The sequence below is a fragment of the Aegilops tauschii genome, chromosome 1, assembly GCF_002575655.3.
Source record: "Aegilops tauschii subsp. strangulata cultivar AL8/78 chromosome 1, Aet v6.0, whole genome shotgun sequence".
Classification (NCBI taxonomy): domain Eukaryota; kingdom Viridiplantae; phylum Streptophyta; class Magnoliopsida; order Poales; family Poaceae; genus Aegilops; species Aegilops tauschii.
Genome location: NC_053035.3, coordinates 261,719,302 through 261,746,482, shown reverse-complemented (window position 1 = coordinate 261,746,482; position 27,181 = coordinate 261,719,302). Strand labels below are relative to the sequence as shown.

The 27,181-nt window shown below is 45.1% G+C and overlaps 2 protein-coding genes across 2 annotated transcripts; one reads left to right on the top strand and one right to left on the bottom strand.

Annotated features, from left to right (window-relative positions):
- The first annotated feature begins 1,486 nt into the window (after window positions 1–1,486).
- Window positions 1,487–12,101, top strand: LOC109738100 (uncharacterized). Its single transcript, XM_073495925.1, is given in 14 exon segments — window positions 1,487–2,197; window positions 2,324–2,403; window positions 3,044–3,228; window positions 4,966–5,917; window positions 5,992–6,119; window positions 6,929–6,988; window positions 7,086–7,136; window positions 7,255–7,326; window positions 8,052–8,196; window positions 8,289–10,010; window positions 10,081–10,235; window positions 10,374–11,107; window positions 11,109–11,385; window positions 11,621–12,101. Coding segments are annotated over 14 exon segments (5,247 nt in total). The 5' UTR covers window positions 1,487–1,727; the 3' UTR covers window positions 11,837–12,101.
- An 848-nt stretch (window positions 12,102–12,949) lies between these two features.
- LOC109746511 (uncharacterized) lies at window positions 12,950–23,089 on the bottom strand. The gene is made up of 20 exons (XM_020305636.4): window positions 22,566–23,089; window positions 22,245–22,341; window positions 21,086–21,312; window positions 19,819–19,984; window positions 19,518–19,737; window positions 16,726–19,281; window positions 16,557–16,638; window positions 16,075–16,473; window positions 15,804–15,969; window positions 15,565–15,717; window positions 15,372–15,469; window positions 15,062–15,153; window positions 14,722–14,792; window positions 14,502–14,637; window positions 14,345–14,404; window positions 14,163–14,245; window positions 13,873–13,949; window positions 13,698–13,768; window positions 13,517–13,574; window positions 12,950–13,432 (listed from the first exon to the last, which is right to left on the bottom strand). The coding sequence occupies exons 6-20, from the start codon at window positions 16,944–16,946 to the stop codon at window positions 13,292–13,294; spliced, it is 1,908 nt and encodes a 635-aa protein (XP_020161225.1). The 5' UTR covers window positions 16,947–19,281; window positions 19,518–19,737; window positions 19,819–19,984; window positions 21,086–21,312; window positions 22,245–22,341; window positions 22,566–23,089; the 3' UTR covers window positions 12,950–13,291.
- Between the last annotated feature and the right edge of the window lie 4,092 nt (window positions 23,090–27,181).

Sequence of the window (27,181 nt, the reverse complement as noted above, 5' to 3'; positions counted from 1 at the left end):
GACCGGTTGCAACTCGCAAAGGGCGCGGAGGATGCGAAGATCATGTTGGCGGACGAAATCCTCTTGGATGAACATGCAAAGAAGTGGCTTGCGGAGAAGAAGAAGGAGATCAACGAACGTAGGGAGTACGAGGCGACGAGGGCGGCTGCGGTAGCAGCGAAGCATGCAGCAAGGATGCAGGCGGAGCAGGACGCAAGGATGCCCTCGGAGCAGGCCGCATGGATGGCGTCCGACGAGTGATTCGACCAGCCAGTGAGGCATACGTCAGGCTCGAACATTGATTTCTTGTTGGCATGTCCGGATTGTTGTTGAACTATGATTTGCTTTCTTTTGTTTTGAAATGTTGAATTCGAACAATTTGTATCATACGATCGATGTATATGGATTGTATGGATTGAAGCTCCGCATTTAAGGTGTTTGGATGTGGCAGCCCATACAAAAAGCCACCTAGCGCTGTCCGCGGACCCGCCCGAACACGCCGCCGCGGGTGTAAGGGGGCCGGATTTGCCGGCCGTAGATGCTCTTAGGAGACAAAGGAAATGGTGTATTCAGCAGTGAGAGCTGCACACACGTTACACGTGCCATTCATAAACTATGTGATAGCTGCAGATATGCAGTATACGATCGGATCATAGTGCATGTGCTAGATTCTATCTGTGGACGCGTCCGGATGTGTTGGCCGTGGGTGTAAGGGGCCGGATTTGACGGCCGTAGATGCTCTTAGGAGACAAAGGAAATGGCGTATCCAACGGTAAAAGCTGCACACATGTTACACGTGCTATTCATAAACTATGTGAAAGCTGCAGATATGCAGTATACGATCGGATCATAATGCATGTGCTAGATTCTGTCTGTGGACGTGTCCGGATGTGTTGGCCGTGGGCGTAAGGGGCCGGATTTGCCGGCTGTAGATGTTCTTAAAGAGACACAGGAAATGGCGTATTCGACATTGAGAGCCGCACACATGCTACATGTGCCATTCATAATAAACTATATGAAAGCTGCGGATATGTACATTATACAATCAGATCACAGCGCATGTGCCTGGAGACCTGTGTTGTATGCCAATCATGTTTCATTGTTCCCCGTAGTCTCTACTTACTGAGCTCGAGGGCCCAGCTGATTTTGACCGGCAACGGTAGGTAAACGGCGCAGGCGAGAAAACACGCACGACAACGGCCTCGGCCGATCGGCAACGAGCAGCAACCACGTCCTTCCTCGGCCACCACCACCGGCGCCACGGCGTGAGCCCAATAACTGCCTCCGAGCTAACCACGCGGCCCGCCCGTCCAATCGCGGGGCGGGAAAGGGTTCGGGGACCACGCCCGAAAAAGCGCGGCCCCACCGCACCACGCCCCCCACTTCTCTTTTCCGTTCCGCCTCATGCGTCGCTTCGCGGGGCTCCCTGGCGCGCACCCACCACTCCACCCCCCGATCGTTGGGGTTTTTACCCCGGATGCCCCGGCCTAATTACCGCCACCGCCCCGTCCTTTTGCATTTCGAGTCGGCTCGTGTCTCTCTCTCCCTCTGTTTGTGTCTGTCTCTCTCCCTCTCCCTCCACCTCGCTCGCTGTACTCTCCCCACGCGCTCGTGGTCGTACACCAACTCGACCTACCCGCGCGGATTGGGCCGCGGCGACGGGGTGGAGAGGCTTTGCCCGCGAGGTTCAGCCTCGCTGCTAGGGTTAGGGTTTTTGCCCTGGATTCGCGCGAGGCCCCTGCTGACCCATGGACGCGGGGCAGATGCTCTCCCCCGGCGAGGCAGAGTGGCCCCCCGAGCTTCGCCTCCCGCCGCCTCCTCCCATGCCGGACCCCGCTCCCCCGCCGCAGCCCAGCCAGCCGTCTCCAGCGCCACCAGCGGGGTCGCCTCACCCTCACCGTCTCACTGCGTGGCTGCAGGCTCCTGCCTCGAACAAGGAGCCGTCCCCGCCTCGTCATACCGAGGGGTTTGATGATTCGCACTTCCTCGGTTCGATCATGGAGGCCGCGGCCCCGGTCCAGCAGCAGCAGCAGCAGCAGCAGGAGGAACCAGCCGTGGCTGAGGCACCGGTGAAGAGGAAGAGAGGGAGGCCGCGGAAGAACAGGGACGGAGCGGTTGCTGCGCCTGCGCCTCCCAAGCCAGTGAAGAAGAATGACGACGAGGAGGTGGTGTGCTTTATCTGCTTCGACGGGGGCAGCCTCGTGGTTTGCGACCGCAGGTGCGCGCGCGATTACTAGCTTTATTATTTATTACTATTTATTATCTTCCTCTGTATTCTGTGCGCGCCAGTGCGGGTTGGACTCATCGCTTCGACTAGGCTGAAAACCCTGTTCTGTGGCTGCAGGGGTTGCTCCAAGGTGTACCATCCTGCCTGCATCAAGCGTGACGAGTCGTTTTTCCGCTCCCGTGGCAAGTGGAATTGTGGTATGTCTTAGTCATTATAGTATTTGCATGGAGTATAACTACAATATCAATGCTGCAGTGTGTTGGATATTCATGTAGTATTTGGCATATTAATACTTCTGATAATGGCAGACAAAAGTTCTATTGAAAGAAACTGGTAACATTTGAAAGAACCTGATTTACCTAAGAGCAGCGTTGATCTTCTTCCATACCCCTTCAGTAAAGTAATTTGGATATGTAGTCTTGCCTTCCTGAACCTCCAGCATGAATGCCCGATCACATTCATTAGACGTAGAGTTTGTAGAAGATGCTTTTTTCCGCAATATAGCTTATGCCCAGTTAGTGTTGAATCATTTCCACTTTTTTTACTACACATTTGTCTTCATGATCAGTTGTCTGTTGATGTGTACATGCCCTGTTATAAGGCTGTTTATATAGTGAAGTCGAAACAGATTTACGTGTTGAGTTTATGTAGGAGAACTGGATATGCTCGGTTGGCATTACACCATATGGGGCAAGAAGCACCATGACGATAAATAGCTGCTTTTTAGTTATCGTACACGATTACATTGTATGTGGCTATGTGCATGCGCCAACCCTTTAACTTCAGAAACGATAGTTCAATCTGACCTGTCCTGTATCTTGATGCCACACATGCCAGGTTGGCACATTTGCAGCAGCTGTGAAAAGGCAGCACAGTACATGTGCTATACTTGTACTTACTCCCTCTGCAAGGCATGCGTCAAACAGGGCAAATTCTTTGGTGTTAGAGGGAACAAGGGCTTCTGTGACACTTGCTATGCCACTATATTGTTGATAGAGTCCAAAGACCAAGATGCTACAAAGGTATTGTACTGTTGGCCCTTAAATTGTATACCACGTTCCATTTTTCTGAAGCACAGAAGCATCTGTATGCAAACACTAAAACATGTGCATCTCTATGGAACCAGAGTGTTCATACATCCTGCTCTCATTCCTTGGGCAAACCACCACTACATTTTAGTCAACTCAGCAGCACAGTAAATGTATAATTATGAAAATACCATCCATCGTGAGGGTGACACGTGTGACTCAGGTCATCGTCACACTGACATTTTCCTAACTATGCATCTTCGACAGTGCTGAGCTATTAAATGAATATATCGCCATTGGCCCCAAACTTTAATCAAAGTAAAGTTGGGCACACATACATCCTAATTTTTCCAGTTGAGTCCCTAAACACCGCCATTTTGGTTCAGTTAGGCTATTTCAATCAGAAAAATAATGTGGCACTAAAAAGTCGAGTTAGCACTGCAAGTCATGAGTCAGCAAGTGCATAGATTGCGTCCTCGGTTTCTGTAAGGAAAATGCTCCTCCATTCCAACGAATACCGCACACATGTATTCCAAAATTGAACTTGGACTATCAATTTAAACAACTAAATGTGGGGTATGTGTGACAAAAGTTATTATACTAATGAATTCATATTTGGAAGAACTTTTCAATGGTATAATTTTTAAGTCGCATAACTTATGTTTGTTGGTTAAATTGACGGACAAAGTTAAATTTTGAAATGCGTGCATGCTTTATTCACCGGAATGGAGGTAGTAATAAGTTTTGAATGCCAATTCATGGAATATGGGAACATTTCCCGTAGTCCCCATGTTATTTTCTTAGTAATTTCTTTTATCATATATATATTTTTGTATCAGGTCTCCTGATTACGTTGCATGTTTTATTGCGTGATCTAAATCCTAGCCCTTCTACCGAGGTTGTAATATTGTTATATGAGCTGCAGGCCTGTAGCTATGGATTTCTGTGCATGCTAAGTTGGTAGCTTTTGCTGAGTCAATTTATCCACTGTATTGCCTTTAAGTTTAGCCACATGCGTCTTTGCCTGTGTTGAAATTGCATTATAAAATTACGCTACTAGCTTGAATCAGATATGCAACCACGGAACTCTGATGTCACCTTCAAAAGGCACAATACATAATGATCGTGTGACCTAATTTCCATTCTGATGCATTTGAATAAACTAGATACTAAGTATAAGTACTGATACGATCATACCTAAATTGCCGAATCGGCACACCATCGTCATATGATGGCTAAATTTGGTTGTGCTCATTCATTATCCGTTTTAGTATGCAACTTTGCTCGCACTGTTATTTGTAATATCTACACTTTGTTTGCTGATATTTGAACATATGGTGATTCTCCTTTTTTTACCTTAGATGACTGAGATTTACTGCACCTAACTTTAATGCCCTTAAGAAGTTCCGTGCGGGTATATGCTTGATAATTGTTCACTTTCTTGGGGCCTTGTTGGTACTGCATTTGGCCATCGTCTAGTCTTTTGCAGTGCGGAAATCTTCTGTTTTGGCTTTGGCAGAGGCCTACCTGCAACATGCAATACTATTAAAGTTGAAATCTGCTTTGTTTGGGACGAAGATTGTATAGATAGATGCTAGGAACAAGCAATACTTCCATTCTAGGTTTGATTTGCATAAATCATGAAATGGTCTATTCTTGTTTCCTTTTTGATTGATTATGTGCCTGTGATGTGTCATATGGACTTGTTATCATATTTTTTCTCGATGCCAGGTGATGGTTGATTTTGATGATAAAAATAGTTGGGAATATCTCTTCAAGTTATATTGGCTGGATGTAAAAGGGAAGCATTTATTAACATTGGAAGAACTAATCAGTGCCAAAAGCAATTGGACTGTTCGAAGCATTTCTGCTAGGAGAGAAAAAGAGGAGTCATCTGGTGAGCGATATGAAGCAAACAATGACCATAATGTCAGTTCTGACAACTCTTCGAGGAAACGAAGTCGGGGTACTTCTTTAAGGAAAAGGGGGCGGAAGCGTCAAAATCATAGTCTTAATACTGCAAGGAACTGTGAAATTTCAATTAAAGATTCCGAAAGCTTAGCCAAGGGAGCACCATTTGAAGGCATGGATTTGTCGGGTGACACGAAATGGGCCTCACCGGAGCTGCTGGAATTCATTGGGCACATGAGAAATGGTGATGTGTCTCAAATTTCCCAATTTGATGTTCAGGTTCTGTTGCTTGAGTACATAAAGCAAAATAATCTTCGTGACCCTCGCAAAAAAAGTCAAATTATTTGTGATGCAAGGCTTAGTAGTCTGTTTAGGAAACCACGTGTTGGTCATTTCGAGATGTTAAAACTTTTGGAGATTCATCTTCATGTGAAAGAGACTCCAGCATTAAATGGTGATACCCAATTAGCCCGTGAGCCAGATTCAGCACAAGTAGATAGTGGAGGACATAGTGAGATGGGAACTAAGTTAAGCTCTGATAAGAGGAGGAAGACTCATAAGAAGCTTGAAAGAGATCTACCAGCTAATCTAGAGGATTATGCAGCCATTGACATGCATAATATCAATTTAATATACTTGCGCCGCAGCTTGATGGAGGATATCATTGATGATGTTGCTGCATTCTCTGAGAAGATTACTGGTGCTTTTGTGAGGATAAGAATTCCGGGTTCTGGCCAAAAGCAAGATATGTATCGCCTAGTCAAAGTTCTTGGTAAGATTTTTACTCCTGACTGATTTACCGATATTAGCTACTCAATTGTAAAACTAAAATGATTTTGTATGCAGGTACACATAAAGTTGCAGAACGATACAGTGTTGGTAAGAAGACAACAGACTGTGCACTTGAGATATCAAACTTAGATAAGAAGGAAGTGATCACAATGGATACGATCTCAAATCAGGATTTCACGCAGGTAATGCATGCAAGGACACATGTTGCTTATACATTTATTTATTTGATACCTATAATACGGGTGAGCCTTCACTGACCAGAAATGCTGTTAGGTGTTGGCATGTTTTTGTTGGCTAACTAACTTAGTATACACTTTCAGTGAAACATACATTTGATTGTAAAAATACATTATGACTGACTATAACTGGCAACTATTTTCACATTTTAGATCATCAATGCACAATTTTAATGTTTAGTTAAGGTGTTAAGCTACAAAATCGTTGTTTTAATTTTTAAGAAACATGCTTTGTTGTTGTGCTAGAATCACGAGAAACAACTATTCATAATGGATCTTACTAATTACTATAGTCTATAGTAAATGACACACACCATCAAAGGTTGATGCTGTGTCTCAATACTGCCTTCTCGAATTTGTTAGTGATTATGTCTAATTTTGACACTGGATTTGGACATCTTTTATTTGATCATGTGTATCGTGCAATAAGGGGCTATTGTTGATCATTTACAAACCCATTTGTCTCTTTTTCGCAAGCTTTTAACATCTTTAGTGTCTTGTGTCTTATCTGCTTTCCAAGAATCAATCTAGTATTTGAGTTTGATTGTTGGATTTGGATCTTGATGCAACAATATTCTTGTTTGTAGACCTTATGATTCAGTATCACCACTGTATATGTTGTCCAATCTCATCTCCCCCTTTTTTTCACTAGCTCTTAGATGTAATTTTCCGACTGCTGAATGTGGGGGTAGTGTTAGATGAGTGTCTCTTACGTTTTGTTGTATCTAACTGGCTTGTTTGCTTGTATAATGTAGGATGAATGCAAACGCTTACGCCAGAGCATGAAGTATGGTCTAATTCCTCGACTTAAAGTGGTACTGCTGATCAAGATCCAATTTATGATGATCCGTCTGATACCTAAGTTACCAAATTGTGTATGTCTGAATTATTTTCTTCATCTTGTTAATTCAGGGAGACATATATGAGATAGCCAAAAGCTTCCAATCTCTGCAAATTAATGATGTAAGTACTACACTAACAAATAAAAGCTGGCGATGTGATGAGGTTGCTTATTTGGTAATAACCGATAGGTTCTCTAGCTTGATCTAACAGCACTTATTGTGTGTTAAATCCTTTTCAGTGGTTGGTAAATGAAAAGCAGAGGCTGAGCCATCTCCGTGACCGTGCTAGCGAAACTGGACGCCGAAAAGAATATCCTTCTAACTTACCATGTTGAGCTATTGTTATATTTTTTTATCTTAGCGTTGGTGTTGGTGTTTCTGTGGGTCGTATAGTTTGAAGATCTTGTTTTGGTCCTTGATTGTTTAGTCATGGCTTGGCATGCATATGCTCACCATAGCTGAACCTTTAAAGCTATCAAATAAACTACCATTGTGCACATATTTGTTGGCCCGAGGACACATTTATTCTGGCAAACTTTAACTCGTAACATTTATGACCAAGGACGGTGCTATTGTAGGGTTTAGAATTTGTAGGTTTTTTTGAGAGTTTCTTATAACCTCTCTGGAGAACGAAGATATTACATGGGATTGCTAGGTACCGGGTTTAGCTCACAACCTCTTTGGCGGTTATTTTTCGTTTTATGTTGTTTTGTCTTCAATTGGAGTTTCTTATCTCCGAACTTTGTTTCTCGCACATACCGGCCTTATTGAGGGTTATCTTTATGAAGAGAACACAATATTTTGTGACCCTCATTTAATGGAGATAAACAACTTTTGTATTGTTCTCATCCTTCCTTTATTTTGTGTTACATAAAATGATATGGTGGAAACCATCTTTCATCTTTAAACCCGAGCTATCATTCAGTGTTCTAAAGATGTTGCATGTGCATCTATCCTGTCATATAATCTCAATTAATTTATTTGAGTGTTGTTATTGGTGCTACCTTCATTTGATGATCCTTAACTATGTCATACACTAAGAGAGTGCGTAGAGAAGTTACAACTTCTGAACACTCCTGAAGAAATAGCACGCAAGATTAATGAAGTTCCAGAAGTACATGTTGAGCCCCATATGGCTCCTACTTATGAATCTGCTGAAGAATGGAATGATGAAACAACTGGTACTTCACCTGTTGACTGTTAATCATATTCTACAACTGTGTGTTCCACTAGTAAATATTATTTTTCTGAGAACTTATTGACTTTTATGCAGTTGATTTGACCATAAATAGGAATGGACCAGATCTTCTCTTTCCTGGAAGAGAAGCGGCAGAATCAAACGCTGTGCAGTACCTGTCACAAAAATGTCCCAATGCTAGTCGTCACTCTAGTTTAAATCTTCCTACGGAGGGCGTAACACATATACCAGGAGCAGGAAGTATCACTAATTTGCAGGCAGCAAATGGATCGAATATTCCTCGGCCTCGCATTGATTTAAATAATACAGCGGGTGATGCTGCATCAGTTCCGTCATCTGGGGTTGTATCAAGTGACACGGAGCCAGAAAAAGTATGGCACTACAAGGACCCTTCTGGAAATGTTCAGGGCCCGTTTACTCTTTCACAGCTATCCAAGTGGACTACTTATTTCCCAAGTGGCATGAAGATATGGCTCACATTTGAGAGTGAAGAGAACTCATTGTTGCTGACTGAAGTGCTCTCAACACAGCAGAAAGATATCATTCAACCTACGCCAGTTATTAACAATAGTAAATCTGCATGGGCAGGCTCTGGGCAAGATAGAATTAACCCAAGTATGACTGGAAACATTACTTCCCCTATTGGCTATAATGTTGTCTACTCTTCTGGATTACCCAGCCAGTCTTCTGACCGTCCTCCTCTGAGAAGAGAAAGTCCAAACTTTATGGGTGAAGCTTTGCCATCAACAACATGCTGGGAGCCACTGGCTTCTAGTGTCCAGATTCAGCATCAGGCTAACTGTTCAAGCACCATTCCATTATTTGCTGGTTCATATAGATCAACAGGATCTCATGGTGATGGGGTCCCCCGAGAAAAGATTGGGGAACACAACAATCGCCAAGAAACCGGTGGTTTGTGTAGTCCAACCCCACCACCAAAGAGTCACAACAGCCAGAGTAACATGAAGCCTGAGAGCTGTTCAAGGTCAAATCTTGTTGATGGAAGAGAATCCAATTCAGCCTTGGGCATTCCTAGTCAGTCAAGAGCTCCTGCCTGCGGTGCACAATCAACTTCATTTACATGCACTTCTAGTTCAAGCAAGACCAAGGAGATCATGAATCTGCAGAAACCATGCCCCCCTGATGCATCAAATGCTTCAGTTAATCAACTTTTTGAGCCTAAAATTGATTCAGTGTTATCCCCTGGCACTCAAGATCAATATCCCAGTCCAAATCCAAAATTTGAGAGGAAGCAGCCTGTGATGAACAAGTCAGGGTCAACATCAGTAGCACCTGAAGATTCAGCTACAAAGGCATATGACCACTCTTCAATAGCTTTCTTGTCAGAAACATCTGGTCCGCCTTCAAGTAAATTTGTTGGCTTGCAATTACTTAAGGAAACACAAACATCATGTGTAGAAGAAAGAGATCTAAAAGATGGAGGCTGTGTCACTCAAACAGCGCCACTAAAAGGAGATGCCACATCAGCTAAGAGAGATAACATAACTGTTAGTTCTGTCTCTGATGCTGGAGTTTGTGATGTGCTGGGATCTTTGACAGAACCAAACTGTGGAACTTATAATGTGCATGCTGGAATGCCTTTGGAAAATGTCAACCCAGCTTCAGCTGAGGAAGAAAGGCCGCAGTGCTCTAGCCCTATTGCGCTATCTCCTTGGGGTGAACCTAGTTACTATCAAGGCGGAGCTGTTGATTCTGCTCTGTGGGGTGTTCAAGATGACCCAAGCAATGACATGTGGTCATTGTCTTCACCAACACCTGCTCTCCAACCCTCCTCAGGTAATGAAATGATAGTCTTTTCCTTTTTTTGTTGTTAACTTGACAGAGAATCTTACACCATCTTCTACAGATCTTGGAGCTGATGGAAAAGATACTTCATGCATTATAGAGGAGGCAGTAGTAGCCCGAGGAAATAGCGCTGTTGGTGAAATACCACCAACACCAGAGGAAAAGATGGAAAAAGGCAACCCAAGTGCTTCCACAGATTGTGGAGTGCCAGAGCAGGTAATCCTTATTTGTAATATCTAGGGCTTGAGGTCCAAGCGTGATGTGTCTTTCAAAAAGAGAAATCCTAGCAACATGATCCTCTAAATATCTGAGGATTGAAGTCCCAACTAAACATGTTACTTCTGACTTGATTAGGTAAAACTAAAACCAAGTGCTGCATTGTTGAACTCATCTCTCAAGAGCACAGAAGCTTCAGGCGGGCAACCATTAGGTTCATCTTTGGAGGGGAGCACAAAAGCTTCAGGTCGGCAACCGGTAGGCTCATTCCTGGACGGGAACACAAAAGTTTCAGGCAGGCAAGCAGTAGGCCAATTTCTCGAGGGGAGCACAAAGGCTTCAGGATGGCAATCAGGTTCATCTCTAGAGACAAGCGCTAAAGGTTCAGGCTGGGGTTCATCTGTAGATGGAAGCACAAAAGGTTCAGGCTGGGGTTCATCTGTAGATGGAAGCACAAAAGGTTCAGGGCGGGGTTTATCTCTAGAGGTAAACACAAAAGGTTCATCTCTAGAGGGAGGCACAAAAGGTTCAGGTTGGGGTTCATCTCTAGAGGGAGGCACAAAAGGTTCAGGTTGGGGTTCATCTCTAGAGGGAAGCACACAAGCCTCAGGCTGGTTACGATCAAGTTCATCTCCGGAGGGGAGAAAAACTCCAGGTCGGCATTCGTCAGCCCGTGAGAGTTCAAAGGTGAATTTCAAGAGTGGCAGCCAAAACCGTAACTCGTCTTCAGGTCACCAAACAACACCAACAGCTAAAAGCTCTTCAGAAGCACAAAGGAGACAGGGAAGCACCAATTCAAATTCTGCTGGCTGGGGAGAGGCACCAGGGAGCAACAAGAGCTGGCATCCATCTTCTGGCAGTGCTAGTCGAGGCAGCCAGTCGAATCAACACCATGATAGGCACTGTCACGGCAACGAATCACGGCGGGGTAGCTATCAGGGCAATGATTCACGGCGTGGTAGCTCGAACCACTCTAGGAGGTCGTCTGATCATCGTCAAGATCATGGCAGCGGTATGTCATCAAGATCATCGTCAAGAGGGCAGTCTCAACGAGGAATATGCAAATATTATGAGAATGGCCACTGCTGGAAGGGGCCATCTTGCTCTTTTGTACACCGTTGACCATCGTGGTAGGAAACACATTGTGAAGGTACCACGCCTTACCCCACATTTTTGTATAGCCTGACAAGCCACTTTGTAGTCAGCTTAGAACAGAGCTCTTGGCGCCGCTCAGATGCTAGTACATATATCCATACGATTGGATAGCATTTTACGCTTAAAAGACCACTGATGATGAGTATGAAGGCAGATTCTCTGCTTTTGGACCCCGATTTATTCCACTCAGTTCAGTTCAATGGAGTTGACTTCAATTTTCCCATGACCAGGAAAAAATGTTTCTGTGTGGATATGGAGTTTCTAATCCTGGGCTCAAATGCACCCTTGTGAATAGTTATAATTATTCAGCACTTCATACGCCGGCGACAATTAGCCTTGATGAACAACTTAGAGTGAGTATCGCCTGCCCGAAGCCACTGCAGCCTCCATCGCTGTATGATGCGGATCCTCTGAATCGCAGCCAGGCCGAGAAGCTTGTGTCTTAGGCGCGCACGCAGCCCGATCTTGGCGATGGTGAGGTCCGGGTTGTCCTGTGCATGATCAAGTCCCAAGATGATCTGATCGGCAATGTAACTGAGCAGATTAATGCTGCCCACGTGAGAGCGACTCTAGCTGCGAAGAGCGCGGGCGAGCCAGTAGTGGAGAATCTACATAGCATTTCCATGTGTCACAGTAGCAGACCATGAATTGACGACGATGTCCTGAAACCCACGAAGCTTGAGCCAATAGTCCTCAAGTCAGAATTCCCTGTAATTACTGACGTTGGAGTTGCCTTGTTTGGTTGCGAGGGTGCATATTTCCAGGGAAAGGGCGGCCAGGGTTGATTACTCCTGGCAAAACTAAAATCCCGTGGAAAATTCACATGACCCTTTGGGGGAGATGGGAATAGTAGTGGCAAATCAGAGGAACGCATCCCCGAACTCTTTTCCAGATCTTGTTCTCGGTGAGCCCCCTTTGGACCTGCATCCCCGTCTTCATGGCCACCACCACCACCACCAGTCATCATCGCCGGCAGCCTCACTTGTGGGCAGGAGAGAACTCCACCTACTGGTAGGTACGTTTGCAGCGGCGGCCGCCGGTGAGGATGGAGGCGGAGGTGTGAGTACAAGGTGCATGTGGAGATTGAGGAGGAAAGGAGAGGCGTGGCAGTGTAGGGAGGCGGCGGCCTCGCATCAGCAGGTCAGAGACAAGCGCCGCGAGCGAGCGAGACGGGGGATTCTCTCCCGATGTCGCGAGGCGGGGGCGCTATCCCGGGGAAATCATGCGGATCGGGCCGAAAAAAACTCGTGGCTCCGAGCGTCCAAATGTCCAGAAATATTGGCCCGGGTCATATCTTCCGCGCGGGCTTCCCACCCAGGGAATGGGCCGGGATCCCAAATGAGCCCAATGTTCTATTAAATCCCTCCTTAAGGACAAGAGGGGGGTAGATCTCTAAAGTTCTCAACCGAATCGAACAAGGAGATCGCTGCATTGGCATCAAAATTTTCCTCCTTCAACGCAAATAAAGACCTGACCCATGATTTGAGATGTTTTCTCAGGATCTTCAATTTAGCATCAATCCTCTTAGCAACATCTGTATAATGTGTGGGCTGCAGCCATACAGGGACAAACAATTCTCATGCTCAACCCACCCAATTTTCAAACCTGACAATGTTGCTCCTAACCACAAGGAATGCGATCCGATCTTGAGTTGAATAGTTTGATCCGGCATAAAATGACATATCTTCTAAACTCACGGTGTCAGCTTTTTACTCGCATGTGTATTTCGCTAGTCAAACATTTCTATGAAAATGCTGAGACTTATGGATAAAACGGACTACAAGTACCCTGATCGTTTTTTCCTTTCCCTTACAACAAAAGTTTCCTTTATTAGCTACAGCCTTTGGTGACTACATTCATCACAGATAACACCGTTCCTGAGTAGCAGAAGTTCATCGCGGTTATTTCGATCTGGGCGTGCTGGACCTGGGCGTGGAGGGGGAGAACACCGGGTAGTAAGTATTCAGCTCCAGCTGCTCCAGGATCTGCTGCATGAGTCCCAGGTAGGAGGAGTGCCCGACGACGAGCTCGCTAACGTCAACCTGCGTGAGTCGAGCAGCAACCTAGTCAAGAAAAGTACTCCGAGTTCACTCAGTCGAGTGCGCCAAGCAAGCAAGCAGACGTACATTTTCAACTCCGGGGACTTGGACCGCCTGGATGCCAGCCAAGCCTTGCGTGAGCAGACTGCACGAGAGGCTAGTTTGTCAGAGCGTTCAGAGGGCTGCGTGCATCGCTCGATGCAGAGGCCGAGGTTTTTCCCCCTCTCTTTTCCACGAAAAACAAAGAGCATTCAGGGTTACGAGTTACCTCGCCCGGAAAGTGACGCCGAGGATCCAGTCCTTGGTGGAGTACACGTTCACAAGCCTTCCAGCAACCATCTACACATACGTACATATGGGTTCAGCTGTGTAGGATTTCACATATAAGAACCATTGGTTGCGGTTTCCTGGGAGAAGAAGGTCAGAATAACTTCTGCCCTTACCTTCCTGGCAGGCCCCCACAACTCGTCATTAACTGAAATCGGTGCACCTATCAGCACAGCCCTCTCGACGATTCCCTCTGTTCATGTTCAATTTGTCAGCTGAATAAACAACTAACTCCATATTGGCAGACATTTAGCGCCCAGGGCTCGTTTCGAATGAGAAGCTTTCGCAAAATGTTCATATAAACCAGAAAAGTTCCTCAGCTCCAAGCGGTCCATATGGGCTAACATTTACAGTATGTACTTAATTATGCTCCTGCATGGTCTAGAAAAAAACACAGGATACATACCGTTATTGCCCGAAAGAGCTAATTCCTGCAAACATTTGAACACGACACGCGCACCGAGTGAAAAACCTATGAGAGTGACAGGCCTGGAAATGATTGTGATATGGGGGGAGAAAATTAGCTCCATGCAGACACAAGGGTTTACTGAATTATTTAGATTGCAGGTATGATTCAGGTATAGGTACCTGCTTCCTTGCAGTCCATTGAGCAACACTTCAGCAAGCATTATCCCAACCTTATCTGATCTGGAATCATCTACTAGATTTATCAGGTAGAAAAGATTACAAGAACGCAGGCTAAGTTAGAAAGGATAATAAACTACGAAATAGTGGAGGAAGGCACCTGTCAATAGCAACGGACCATGTGCTGTCAATAAAATCTGCAGCAGCTACCAAGGTAGCAGGCCATGCAAATGCTGAAATTATACCGCTTAACACAGTCTGCATCGCGCCTTCCCTCATCAGCTCCATTGCAAATCCTGCAGTGATAACCGCAACTCTTAATAAAATTATTTAAAGCGTGGGCGCAATGCACATTATGCATGATGAATCAAGAACATTACTTGATGCGAGAAAATCCTGTATTGCTGTACTCAAGGCAATTATATGCTTAGTCTCCCACTGAAGAATGTACCTGCCAATTGCCAGTGAGAATTGCAAAGGGTGTCTAGTTATGCATGGTAAGATTCTTCTTGAAAACAATTACTCAATGCAAGCTTGTTGCTAAAAAATGAATTACGCGGAACTCACCTCTATCCATGTTATCTGAATTTCTTCTATCATAAATCTAATTTCTGGTGTTTGTTTACTTGTTGCAACATTAAAGCATAAGAATATGCTGCTATGGGCATATAAATAAGAAGAGCTGTGCTCAGCAACTACTACTGTATTAGAAAAAAGTACCTCTCTAAGTTAGTTTTCCATCCTTCCCACGGCTTTAAAAAATCGTCTTCATTAAAAGCGAATCCAGAAACCATGATGCAGACTGCTAGGCGCTGCAAGAGAAAAAAAAAAAACCCATGAAACCCAGTTCATCTTATCAGTAAACAGCATTGTACCCCCTCAATAAAGAAATATAAGAGCGTTTAGCTCACTAAAGTGGTGATCTAAATGCTCTTATATTTCTTTACGGAGGGAGTAATTGTTAAGGAAAATACAGCAAGACAGTGCATTGGATGGACCAGTGTACAACTGAAAGAGAACAAACACCTACACCCTGGTTATGGTTCTGGCCGAGGGCTTTGAACTCGAATTCTTTCACATTCCCAATTCTTTTGGCCATTTTGGAACCAGTTAACCCAGCTCCAGCAGCTGATTCCAACCAAAGATGACGATTAGTTACTGTGGACGATTAAAGACTTGTGGATCATCATCTAATCTAATGGAGCAAAATGTGGAAGGCACACCTCCAAATGATGCAGCAACTGCTACTGAGCCAGCGGTGTGTCCAGCAGCAGTGGCTATAGCAGCAAATCCGCTAGCCCCAATAACAGGGACAAGTGCGTGCAACGTCGGAGCAAGAGCAGTGAACCCTGCAGCAATCGCTGGAGCAGCTAGACCTGTAAAAAGATTCAGCCAACTAGTTCAGCAGATCGCGGAGCAATCTCATCAAGATTGCTTTTGACAGTGTTTAACATATCATCACCCCCGGAGATGGCCATGAGCGTCCCTCCGGTCAAGGCGGCGGCGCCGATGATCCCCCCGCGCCTCCATTTCTGCCACCTGCTTCTCGGCGACGTACTTTCACGCGATTTCTCTTCCTCTTTCGCTGCAGCCATAGCAGAGCAAGCAACCATTATCTCGATAGCTTCCTACAATGCCAAAGGTGTTCGATGCCAAAGGCAAATTCAGCACGGTTGGAACTAGCTAGCACGCTGCTTCATTATGCGCATTCTGGAGGAATGGAGGTTGCTTACCATCTTGATCCACTTGACGTCGAGCCAAGTCGCGATCAGCCGGAGCGCAACGCGGTGGCGGGCGTCGTAGCCCTTCCTGATGCGGGGGGATCCCATGCCGTCCTCGTCCATGTTCACGTCCGCCACGCAGGCTGAGAGGAGCATGTACAGCACCGCCATCTTCCGGTAGTCCTTGGAGCGCCCGCCGCCGCCCGGCGACGACGGCGACCCGTCGTCAGCCGGTTCTTCGTCATTGTCGGCGCCGAACACGTGTTGTTTGAACAAGTTGCCCGCTGCAACGTCGTTCTCCAGGCCCATCGCCATCGCGTCGACGGCTTTGGCGAGCGCGAGCTCGAGGTCGGACCTATCGGCGGCGGCCTTCTCGCCGTCGTCTTCGTCCTCGAACACTTTCCGGAGGAACTGCGCGCGCGAGGAAACGTCACACGATACGTCGAAATGGGGGCGGAATTCAACACGGACGATGCGGCATTGTTGGCACGTACGGCTCCAATGTGGTGCTTGGGCTCGGATGTCGCCGCCGTCTTCTCCACGCCCGGCCAGGCCTTGGGGTCGATCTCGAGAAACCTGAGAATTAAAACGCGACGCGCGCACCATGACACGCCGGATCAAGAGACGGAGCATGCATGTGAGAGGTAGGGGGTGAGGGGTGACCTGAGGACGGGGCGGAGGAGGCCGCGGGAGTCGTGGGTCCAGAGGTCGCGGCCGTCGGGGTCGTCGCTGGAGAGGACGGCCGTCTCAGGGTCCGGGCCCTCGTCGAGGCCGTGGGAGCCGAGAAGGACGCGCTGGTGGATCTGCGCCTGGCGGAGCGCGAGCGCGAGGAGCGCACCCGCAGCGTACCGCTGCGTCTGGCTCAGCGTCGACGACGTGGCCATTGCCCGGCGGTGTCCACTGCGCCGAGAGCGCTGCGGGGCCAACGAAATCCGCGACCTTGCCGATGTTGGCAGCCTTTAGCCGCGCGTGCGGCCGAATCGGCTCCGGGCGATATTGCGTGCAACCGACTGGCTTCGGAGGATCGGAGGTGCGGCGCGGAGAACGAACTCCCGAACGAACGCTCACATGCACGTACGTCAGCCCGCACCCATCATGCAACATGGAAACCTTCCACGGAATAACTTTTTTTTAATATTTACTTTTAAAAAAAGTGACCAACCCGGGCTAGACTAGCCTGTTGGCATTTTTTTTATAGAAGAAAACTCCGTGAGCACCACGCACTCAAGCCGAGACTTGAACCCTGATGGGCTGGCCGCGAACTCCGGCGCCTTGCCGACTGAGCTACGCTCAATTCTCATTAATATTTACTTGCAAAAGAGCCCAACGTGATATAAAAGAAAATACTATACTCCCCTAACCTAATAACCATGACCTACACCATGTGACGAGTGCTATCAAGATTTGGAGTCGTGACTCTTTTGGGTCTATTCGCAAGCAGATTTTAAAGTTGAAACACCGCTAGGTACCATTAGATCTGCACCGGTCACTGCGACTTCTTTAGCGGATGAAAGATCAATTGAATCACTACTCTGTAAGGAGATTAAGGCGAGGCAACGCTCCAGGATGGGCTGGCTCCGTGAGGGAGACCGGGATACAAATTTCTTCCATGCTCGTGCTACAGCTCGGAAATGTACTAACAAAGTTCACTGTTTTGTCCGGGATGATGGTTCTCTTTGTGATTCACAAATGGAGATTAAAAGTATGATGCATAAATCTTATGAGAACCTTTTCACTTCCGATCCTTGTGATGATGCTAACGTTGTTTTTTATGCTATTTCGCATAAATTTACTAATGAGATGATTGTTGATTTATGTAAACCCTACAGTAATGAAGAGATCAAGACAACTCTTTTTCACATGGGGCCTACAAAGGCTCATGGTCCGGATGGCCTTCCCGCCCTATTCTACCACTCATTGGAATTTTTTTGGGCGACGGCGGTCAGAAGTTTATTGGAGGGAAGGTCCATTGCTGATGCTTTTTGTGACTCAGTGATTATGCTTATTCCAAAAATTGCAAGAGCCAATCATTTAAAGAATTTTCATCCGATTAGTCTGTGTAATTTTCTTTATAAGATTGCCTCCAAAGTTTTGGCTAATCGTCTGAAGTTACTTCTACCCGTTGTCATTTTTGAGTTTCAGAGTGCCTTTGTGCCTGACAGACTTATTATTGATAATACTCTGATTGCTTATGAATCTCTCCACACTATTAAACAACAGAGGGCTATCCGGACCATGTTGTGTACCAGATCTATTGTATACAAGAAGAAGGTTGCGTAGTAGACATCAGGGAGCACTACAACCTTTTTGATAAGTATATGTAAATGACATATTGTCGATCGGAAATGATGTAGAATTTTTTGGAAATCACTAGTACAAATGCCCGTGCGTTGCACCGGGCGAAAAATGAAATATAACCTGCTCCAGTGGCATTATGCAATATTTTGTTGATCTAATTTTGTAAAAGTCAGAAATAAGGTTACACTGAGTATTTTTTGTAAATCAATGTATTATTTCTTAATTTATACATGGCAGGTGGAAGGAGATAATGATGAACTCACCTGATGGCTTGTTGTCTTTGCTGCCAGCGCTGATGCTGGCGGACGAGGTGACAGCGGCGATGCCCGCAAAGCGACGTGCAAAGTTGAGTTGCTAAGTAGCTTATTTGACCAAAAGACTTACTACGTTATAAGAGTGTTGTATATGTATATATTTATATAAGTACAAATGCCCGTGGAAAAAATGACTTGAATGGAACTGTAGTACAATACTTGAACAACATCATCAAAAGTGTTTTGCATCATCGCAAGTGTACTACTATTATCATACATACACATTGCATGTGGTAATATTCAGAAAATTCATTCATAGACGAATGCTTTATAAATGAGCACCGAAACATCACCATGGGTGTACATATATTCAAAAATTCAGATAACAAATAGTTGTATCATATCAGTGATTCCCTACACACAAAAAAGGGTATCACTGAACATATTGGATCGCATCTTCACCAAGTGGTAGCTCAGACTGCCTTGTACAAAGTTTGCACCCAGTAATCGGAAATCCTATATAGAAGTAAAATGTACAAGGAATTGCATACCAGCACACCAATCCAATAGCATTGGGCTCTGCTTTGTATGCTGAAGCTTATTGTTTGTGAGTGACTGAAAGTATTACCATCAGCACTGGAGTGTATCCAGATTCAGGCATGTGTATCTATTACAATTCAAATATAAAATTAGCTTCCATGCAAAAGAAAAACTTAGATATAAAATTAGCTTCCATGCAAAAGAAAAACTTAGCTTAAAGAAATTGTACTCTAAAATGCCTGATATTGTACTATTTTGAAGATCTCTGGAGACGATCTTTCCTTCCTTGGTCGTGTGTCTAAGTGTACAGATTAATTAGGTCATACCACTCAATAATAAGGGTGGGAGGGAAGTGCCACTCACCGAAGCATAGGAACGGCTCGGCTAATGACGACCTTGATAAACTGCAAATCACAATGTCAAATCACACCCGGGATCAGCGCATTTGCCTGCACACTAATTGAAGTGTGCCCTTCGCTGCAGCATACAGTGGCCACCAGGACGCGGAGGGCTATTGTCATAACATTCAGATATCAAAATCCTTGAATGGTGACCTCCAATAGTCTTATTATCCTCCTTATTTCTGCATGTAAGCCAACACAAACATGAACACCACGTCTAGTGATCCCTCTACCAGCTCAAAAGGCCATTCTTTGTTTCGGACCTCTATTGGAAGCCCGCCTCAGCTCGTCGATGCATCGGCTGAGACTGTTGCTCGTCAGTGCTTCCCATGGCGCCTCCATCTTTTTGGCCAATAGAAATCTTCGTCTCCGCTTCCTCCAAAAAGCTCACCGCCTATCAGCTAAGCTTCTGCGATGATGGTTATTGTGCTGCATAAAGGAAAAGTAAAATAGTATGATAAACTTTTGGGTGCCAACAGAAGCAGATTCAACTAAATATCTTAAAGATGTGATATGAAAAACAAAGTAAATATTCATATTCTATGAAAGGTAAGTGCAATACGACTAATCTAGTAAAGTAATTTGGAATGTCGGCTTCACTAACTCTTTACCATCAACTAAATTGTGAGGAACCCATTTGTTTCACCATAAATAGAAACCAAAAAACTTTCAATCTATTAGATAAAGTAAACTGATTAGGCGGCCTAATCAAAGATGTACGTCTATATCTGTTTAGGATTCATCAAAGAACACACTTGATGCGGTTAGAAATGCTATGCAAAATAAGTTAGCAAACCGCCGTAAAAGAGATGGATAATTTGATATATTATTCAGCAGAATATAATATAAATGGATGCAGTATTCAACTTTTACCAGGTCTAACTGATAAGGTTTACCATGAGACAAACCTGAATCCTTATAGCCGCAATTAAATTTTGCACAGCTGAATTATAATACTGGTAAAACAACTATACCACCATAAGTATTCTACCTAAACGGTTTCAATGGAGAGAACCTATACGCTCAAGGATTCCTGGGAGCAAGATGCAAGGAAAAGGACTAAAATACTGGGGGTAATGAAAGTTCCAATGTATAAAAACTTGCCCTTCTCATGTTCTTTGGTAAACACATATCTTACTCGAGCAATAAAATCGTTCCTACAAAATCGAAGGTCTGAATCTTTTCCATTATTAGATGAACATACAAAAACTTGCCCTCAGGCAAGAACTGCTTCAGTGAACAGATAACTTCAAATAGTCAGCCATGAAAACAACAGAGAAAGGGAAGTAAGAAAATATAGAATTTTTTCTCAGGTAATTAAATTAAAAGGAAAATGATTCCACCAAAAGACAGAAGCGTTGTCGTCCCACATACTTTAACAAAATAACCGTTGCCACAAGTAGCAACACAGCCAGCAATCGCACAGCAGCAGTCCAACACACATATCAGGCAGGACATGCACCAACATCAAACAAAAAAGTAGGTTTGATGTTCATGTAAACGAAAAGGGCATTTCTTGAGATTTATTACCGCATAAGGGAGAGTGTGGCTGGTGAAGAACAGGGGCGGGTCGTCATATTCTCCGCACATATGCACATGAAGCAGAGTGAAGCGATGGAGAACCGATAGGATAGGTCATGCTGGATCTGACAGCAGCAGGCGACGAAGACCAGCAGTGCAGCCACTGGCGGCGGAAACCTCCACATGCCCCTCCTCCTCGAGCTCTTAAACTGTGACTTCCGTGGTCGGCTCCAAACCTGCATTGAGCAGAACATCTCAGCAAAATGCAATACTGTACTCCATTAACTCAAGCAAGGAGAGAAAAAGAATATGTTCCATCAATGTTATTCTAATTTGATATTAATAAGAAATAATGTCAGAAGTACATCGGTCCTTGATTTTGTTTTCTTAGCTAGGGTCTCTTGTAGGTTGCAGTAGATGTATTAAGGAACTGAAACAAATCAAGTATGCATTTTTGTGCCGGCTGGAGACCTTCTGCTTTTGTATCTTGTTGTATACAATTCAAATGATGCAGAAATTACGAACTTGAGACTGAGACACCATGTAGTAGATTGGACATTGTTTGACATCAAACACATATTGAGGACTTACAACAATCTCTTGTGACAGGGCCACTAACAGCAATGGGGGAGTAATGCAACAGAAGTTCTATGCAAGGAGATTAATATAAATTAATAGAATTATAAAAAGCAAGGCAGCAGACCTCTTTAGAGAAGGCTAATGTTTATTTCTTAACTGGGGTACTAAAACCACACAAAAACTTATAAATACTACTCCCTCCGTCTCATAATGTAAGACGCTTTTTTACTCTAGTGTAGTGTCAAAAAACGTCTTATATTATGGGACGGAGGGAGTAATTCTGAAGAGTGAACAATATGAGATCAGTCTCCCTAGAATTAGTACGTACTACACAATGCGTCGACAGTATATGGAAAACAAAGACATGTGCATAATCTAGAAGACAACCATGCTAGCATATTCATGAGGCAGGGAAGACAACATATGAAATCTGAACTTGCATCATTGTACTGTTTAGGCTGTCCTTATACCACGTCTTTTGTTCAACATGTTCCTCTGCATTTTCACTTGAACAACTCTCTGTTGAACCAAAAGACAATACCACCAATGCCAATTACCAAGATGACAATAAACAAAAATTGTTAGCGACCTGTGAGAGTTTAGCCAACATATTCTGTAGCTGATGGTCCATCTTTGCAAGTAAAAATTCAGAATAGAGGTGTGTCTTTGTCAGCGGCTCGTCTAACCTGCAGAATCGTGCATCATTCTATCATTCCCTTGCTTATAGAAGCACTACTCACTGGACCACTCAACAATCACACAATTAAACTGCCCATGTAAGATTTGCCACACAATTTAATTAGCGAGATGAGTGTCCTCAACTGAAAGTGCATATATTAGTTCAAAAGGGAGGTGTGATAACTGAATTAATCAAGTAGATATTGAGGTTAATGTACATGTGTATTCCTACCTGAGCCTCTTGTAGGATTTGGGGAAGCTTTTTGGTGAGCCACTCGTCAAAGTCCTCCTGCAATGACGGCGGTTGGGTGGAGAGGATCTGGAGGATCTTGGCTGGCATGGGGCAGCTGTTGTACTCCTCGATGAGGCGTCGTACGGCAGGAGGCCCGGTCGGATCCGGGCGGATCTGGCCGGGGTGGATCCATTTTCGGCGGATTTGGCGTGGAGGCGGCCGGATCCGGCGAGATTGAGGGCCGGCGGCGCCATGGCCCTCGTGGAGGTCCCTGTTCAGCGAGAAAGAGGGAGAGATGTGAGAGGAGATCGAGAGGAAGGAGGAGAAGGAGGAGAAGGCAGAGGGGCGAGGCGGCGGAGTGGCCGGAGGTCCGGCGGTGAAGGTCGCCGGCGGCGGGGCGTGGCAGAGGTGTGGATCGCCGGCGACGCGACTTGCGGGCGCGAGGGGAGCGAGGGCAGGAGGGAGCTGCGGGAGGCGGTGCGGTTCGGGCCCGGGCGGGTTTATAGGGTTATTTTTGTAAAAGTGAAACGTTTTTTCAGAGTGCCACTAAAATAGGGAGTGCGGGTTGATTTCACGTAAACTCAGGAGCGTTTTTGCAAAATTGTCACGACGACGGACGGCCAGAAGCAACCGCTAGTTTATTAGTAGGTCGAGATAAACGAGTGTTTGAAAGGAGTTTTTTAAAGAAAGACCTCGGTGAAGCTGCATACATATTGAGCATCAAGATCTATAAAGATAAATCAAGACGCTTGATAAGTTTTTTCAATGAGTACATACCTTGACAAGTTTTTGAAGTAGTTCAAAATGGGACAGTCAAAGAAAGAGTTCTTGCCTGTGTTGCAAGGTGTGAAGCTGAGTAAGACTCAAAGCCCGACCACGGCAGAAGATAGAGAGAGAATGAAAGTCATTCCCTATGCCTCAGCCATAGGTTCTATAAAGTATGCCATGCTGTGTACCAGACCTATTGTATACCCTGCCCTGAGTTTGGCAAGGGAGTACAATTTTGATCTAGGAGTAGATCACTGGACAACGGTCAAAAATATCCTTAGAGGACTAAGGAAATATTTCTCGGTCATGGAGGTGATAAAGAGTTCGTCGTAAAGATTTACGTCGATGCAAGTTTTGACACCGATCTGGATGACTCTAAGTCACAATCCGGATACATATTGAAAGTGGGAGCAAGTAGCTAAAGTAGCTCCGTGCAGAGCATTGTAGACATAGAAATTTGCAAAATACATACGGATCTAAATTTGGCAGACCCGTTGACTAAACTTCTCTCGCAAGCAAAACATGATCACACCTTAGTACTCTTTGGGTGTTAATCACATGGCGATGTGGACTAGATTACTGATTCTAGTAAACCCTTTGAGTATTGGTCACATGGCGATGTGAACTATTGGTGTTAAATCACATGGCAATGTGAACTAGATTATTGACTCTAGTGCAAGTGGGAGACTAAAGGAAATATGCCCTAGATGCAATAATAAAGTTATTATTTATTTCCTTATTTCATGATAAATGTTTATTATTCATGCTAGAATTGTATTAACCGGAAACTTGATACATGTGTGAATACATAGACAAAACAGAGTGTCCCTAGTATGCCTCTACTTGACTAGCTCGTTAATCAAAGATGGTTAAGTTTCCTAGCCATAGACATGTGTGGTCATTTGATGAACGGGATCACATCATTAGAGAATGATGTGATGGACAAGACCCATCCGTTAGCATAGCATAATGATCGTTTAGTTTTATTGCTATTGCTTTCTTCATGACTTATACATGTTTCTCTGACTATGAGATTATGCAACTCCCGAATACCGGAGGAACACCTTGTGTGCTATCAAACGTCGCAACGTAACTGGGTGATTATAAAGATGCTCTACAGGTGTCTCCGAAGGTGTTTGTTGAGTTGGCATAGATCGAGATTAGGATTTGTCACTCCGTGTATCGGAGAGGTATCTCTGGGCCCTCTTGGTAATGCACATCACTATAAGCCTTGCAAGCATTGTGACCAATGAGTTATTTGCGGGATGATGCATTACAGAACGAGTAAAGAGGCTTGCCGGTAACGAGATTGAACTAGGTATGTTGATACCGATGATCGAATCTCGGGCAAGTAACATACCGATGACAAAGGAAACAACGTATGTTGTTATGCGGTTTGACCGATAAAGATCTTCGTAGAATATGTAGGAGCCAATATGAGCATCCAGGTTCCGCTATTGGTTATTGACCGGAGATGTGTCTCGGTCATGTCTAGATAGTTCTCGAGCCCGTAGGGTCCGCACGCTTAACGTTCGATGACGATTTGTATTATGAGTTATGTGATTTGATGTACCAAAGATTGTTCGGAGTCCCGTATGAGATCACGGACATGACGAGGAGTCTTGAAATGGTCGAGACGTAAAGATCGATATATCGGAAGGCTATATTCGGACATCGGGAAGGTTCCGATAGATTCGGGTATTTTTCGGAGTACCGAAGAGTTACGGGAATTCGCCGGGAGAAGTAATGGGCCTTATTGGGATTTAGTGGAGAAGGGGAGAAGGGCCAAGAGGTGGTGCACGCCTCCGCCTGCCCAAACCGAATTGGACAAGGGGTGGGGGTGCGCCCCCCTTTCCTTCTCCCTTTCCCTCTCTTTCCTTCTCTCCTACTCCGAATAGGAAAGAGGAGGGGAATCCTACTTGGACTGGGGAGTCCTAGTAGGATTCCCCACACCTGGCGCGCCCCCTTGAGCCGACCACCTCTTCCCTTCCCTCCTTTATATACGTGGCCAGGGGGCACTCAAGATTTGTCTTAGTCGTGTGCGGTGCCCCCTCCACAGTTACACACCTCGGTCATATCGTCGTAGTGCTTAGGCGAAGCCTTGCGCCGGTAACTTCATCATCACCATTGCCACGCCGTCGTGCTGAAGGAACTCTCCCTCGACCTCAACTGGATCAAAAGCACGAGGGACGTCATCGAGCTGAACGTGTGCTGAACACGGTGGTGCTGTATGTTCGGTGCTAGGATCGGTCGGATCATGAAGACGTACGACTACATCAACCACGTTGATATAACGCTTCCGCTTTCGTTCTACGAGTGTATGTGGACACACTCTCCCCGCTCGTTGTTATGCATCACCTAGATAGATCTTGTGTAATCGTAGGCAAATTTTTGAAATTACTGCGTTTCCCAACATCTAGGTCTTCCACAATTGTAGCAATTACGGTCAGGACTTGATGATCTTTGCTCATAGTGTCTTGAATTGGAGCGTCTCTCTTTGCTCCTATTTTTGTAGAACTTGTTGAAGTTCTTCACCATTAGGCTTATCTCCTCATTGGATACTAGCTTGTCGCTTGATGTTGTAGGAGCATCACTTGAAGCATTGTATGCACCACTTGACTTGTTGTGGAGCTCCTCCTTATCCTTAAGTAACATCTCATGAGCAACAATCCTTCCAGTGACTTCCATGGTTTTGAGTTATTTGTAATTGGGCATCATTTGGATCAGTGTGCACATGGTATCATATTTTCCATCCAAGTCTCTAAGGATCTTCTTGATGATGAACTTATCGGTCATCTCTTCACTTCCTAAGCCGGCAATCTCATTTGTGATGTGAGCAAGCCTAGAGTATCGGCGACTCCTTCACCATCCTCCATCTTGAACTTGTAAGTTGACTTTGAAGCACGTCCAAATTGGATTCCTTGACGAACTCGGTACCTTCGTTCATATCAACCAAATTATCCCAGATTTCCTTTGCATTCTTGAGGCGGCTAATCTTGTTGAACTCCTCGGGGCACAAACCGTTGAAGAGAATGTCACAAGCTTGATCATTCTATTGCAACATCTTGAATTTTTTTCGTGGTTGCTTCACTATCCGGTTCCATTTCATCCTAAAAGAATTCACCTTGTAAGCCAACACGAACAACATCCCAAACAACTAGGTTATGACCAAGAAATATGCATTTTCATCTCATGTTTCTGTTGGGAATCGTTGCATGGAAAACAAAAAAAAATCTACGCACACACAATGATCTATCCATGGAGACATAGCAACGAGGGGGAGAGTGTGTCTACGTACCCTCGTAGACCGTAAGCGGAAGCGTTTAACAAGTGGTTGATGTAGTCGAACTTATTCACGCTCCAACCGATCAAGTACCGAACATACGACACCTCTGTGTTCTGCACACGTTCAGCTTGGTGATGTCCTCCGCCTTCTTGATCCAGCAAGACGGCGAGGTAGTAGATGAGTTCCGGCAGCACAACGGCATGGTGATAGTGATGTGATCTTCGCAGGGCTTCGCCTAAGCAGTACGAAAATATGACCGGGGGTGTAAACGGTGGAGGGGGGCGCCGCACATGGCTAGGCAATTGTCTGTTATGTGCTAGGCACCCCTCCCATATATATATATATATATATATATATATATATATATATATATATATATATATATATATATATATATAGGTGGGAGGGAGGGAGGAGCAGCCAAAGGAGGCACCCAAGTAGGAGGAATCTGTTGGGGAACGCAACATGCAATTTCAAAAAAATTCCTACGCTCACGCAAGATCTATCTAGGAGATGCATAGCCACGAGAGGGGGAGAGTGTGTCCACGTACCCTCGTAGACC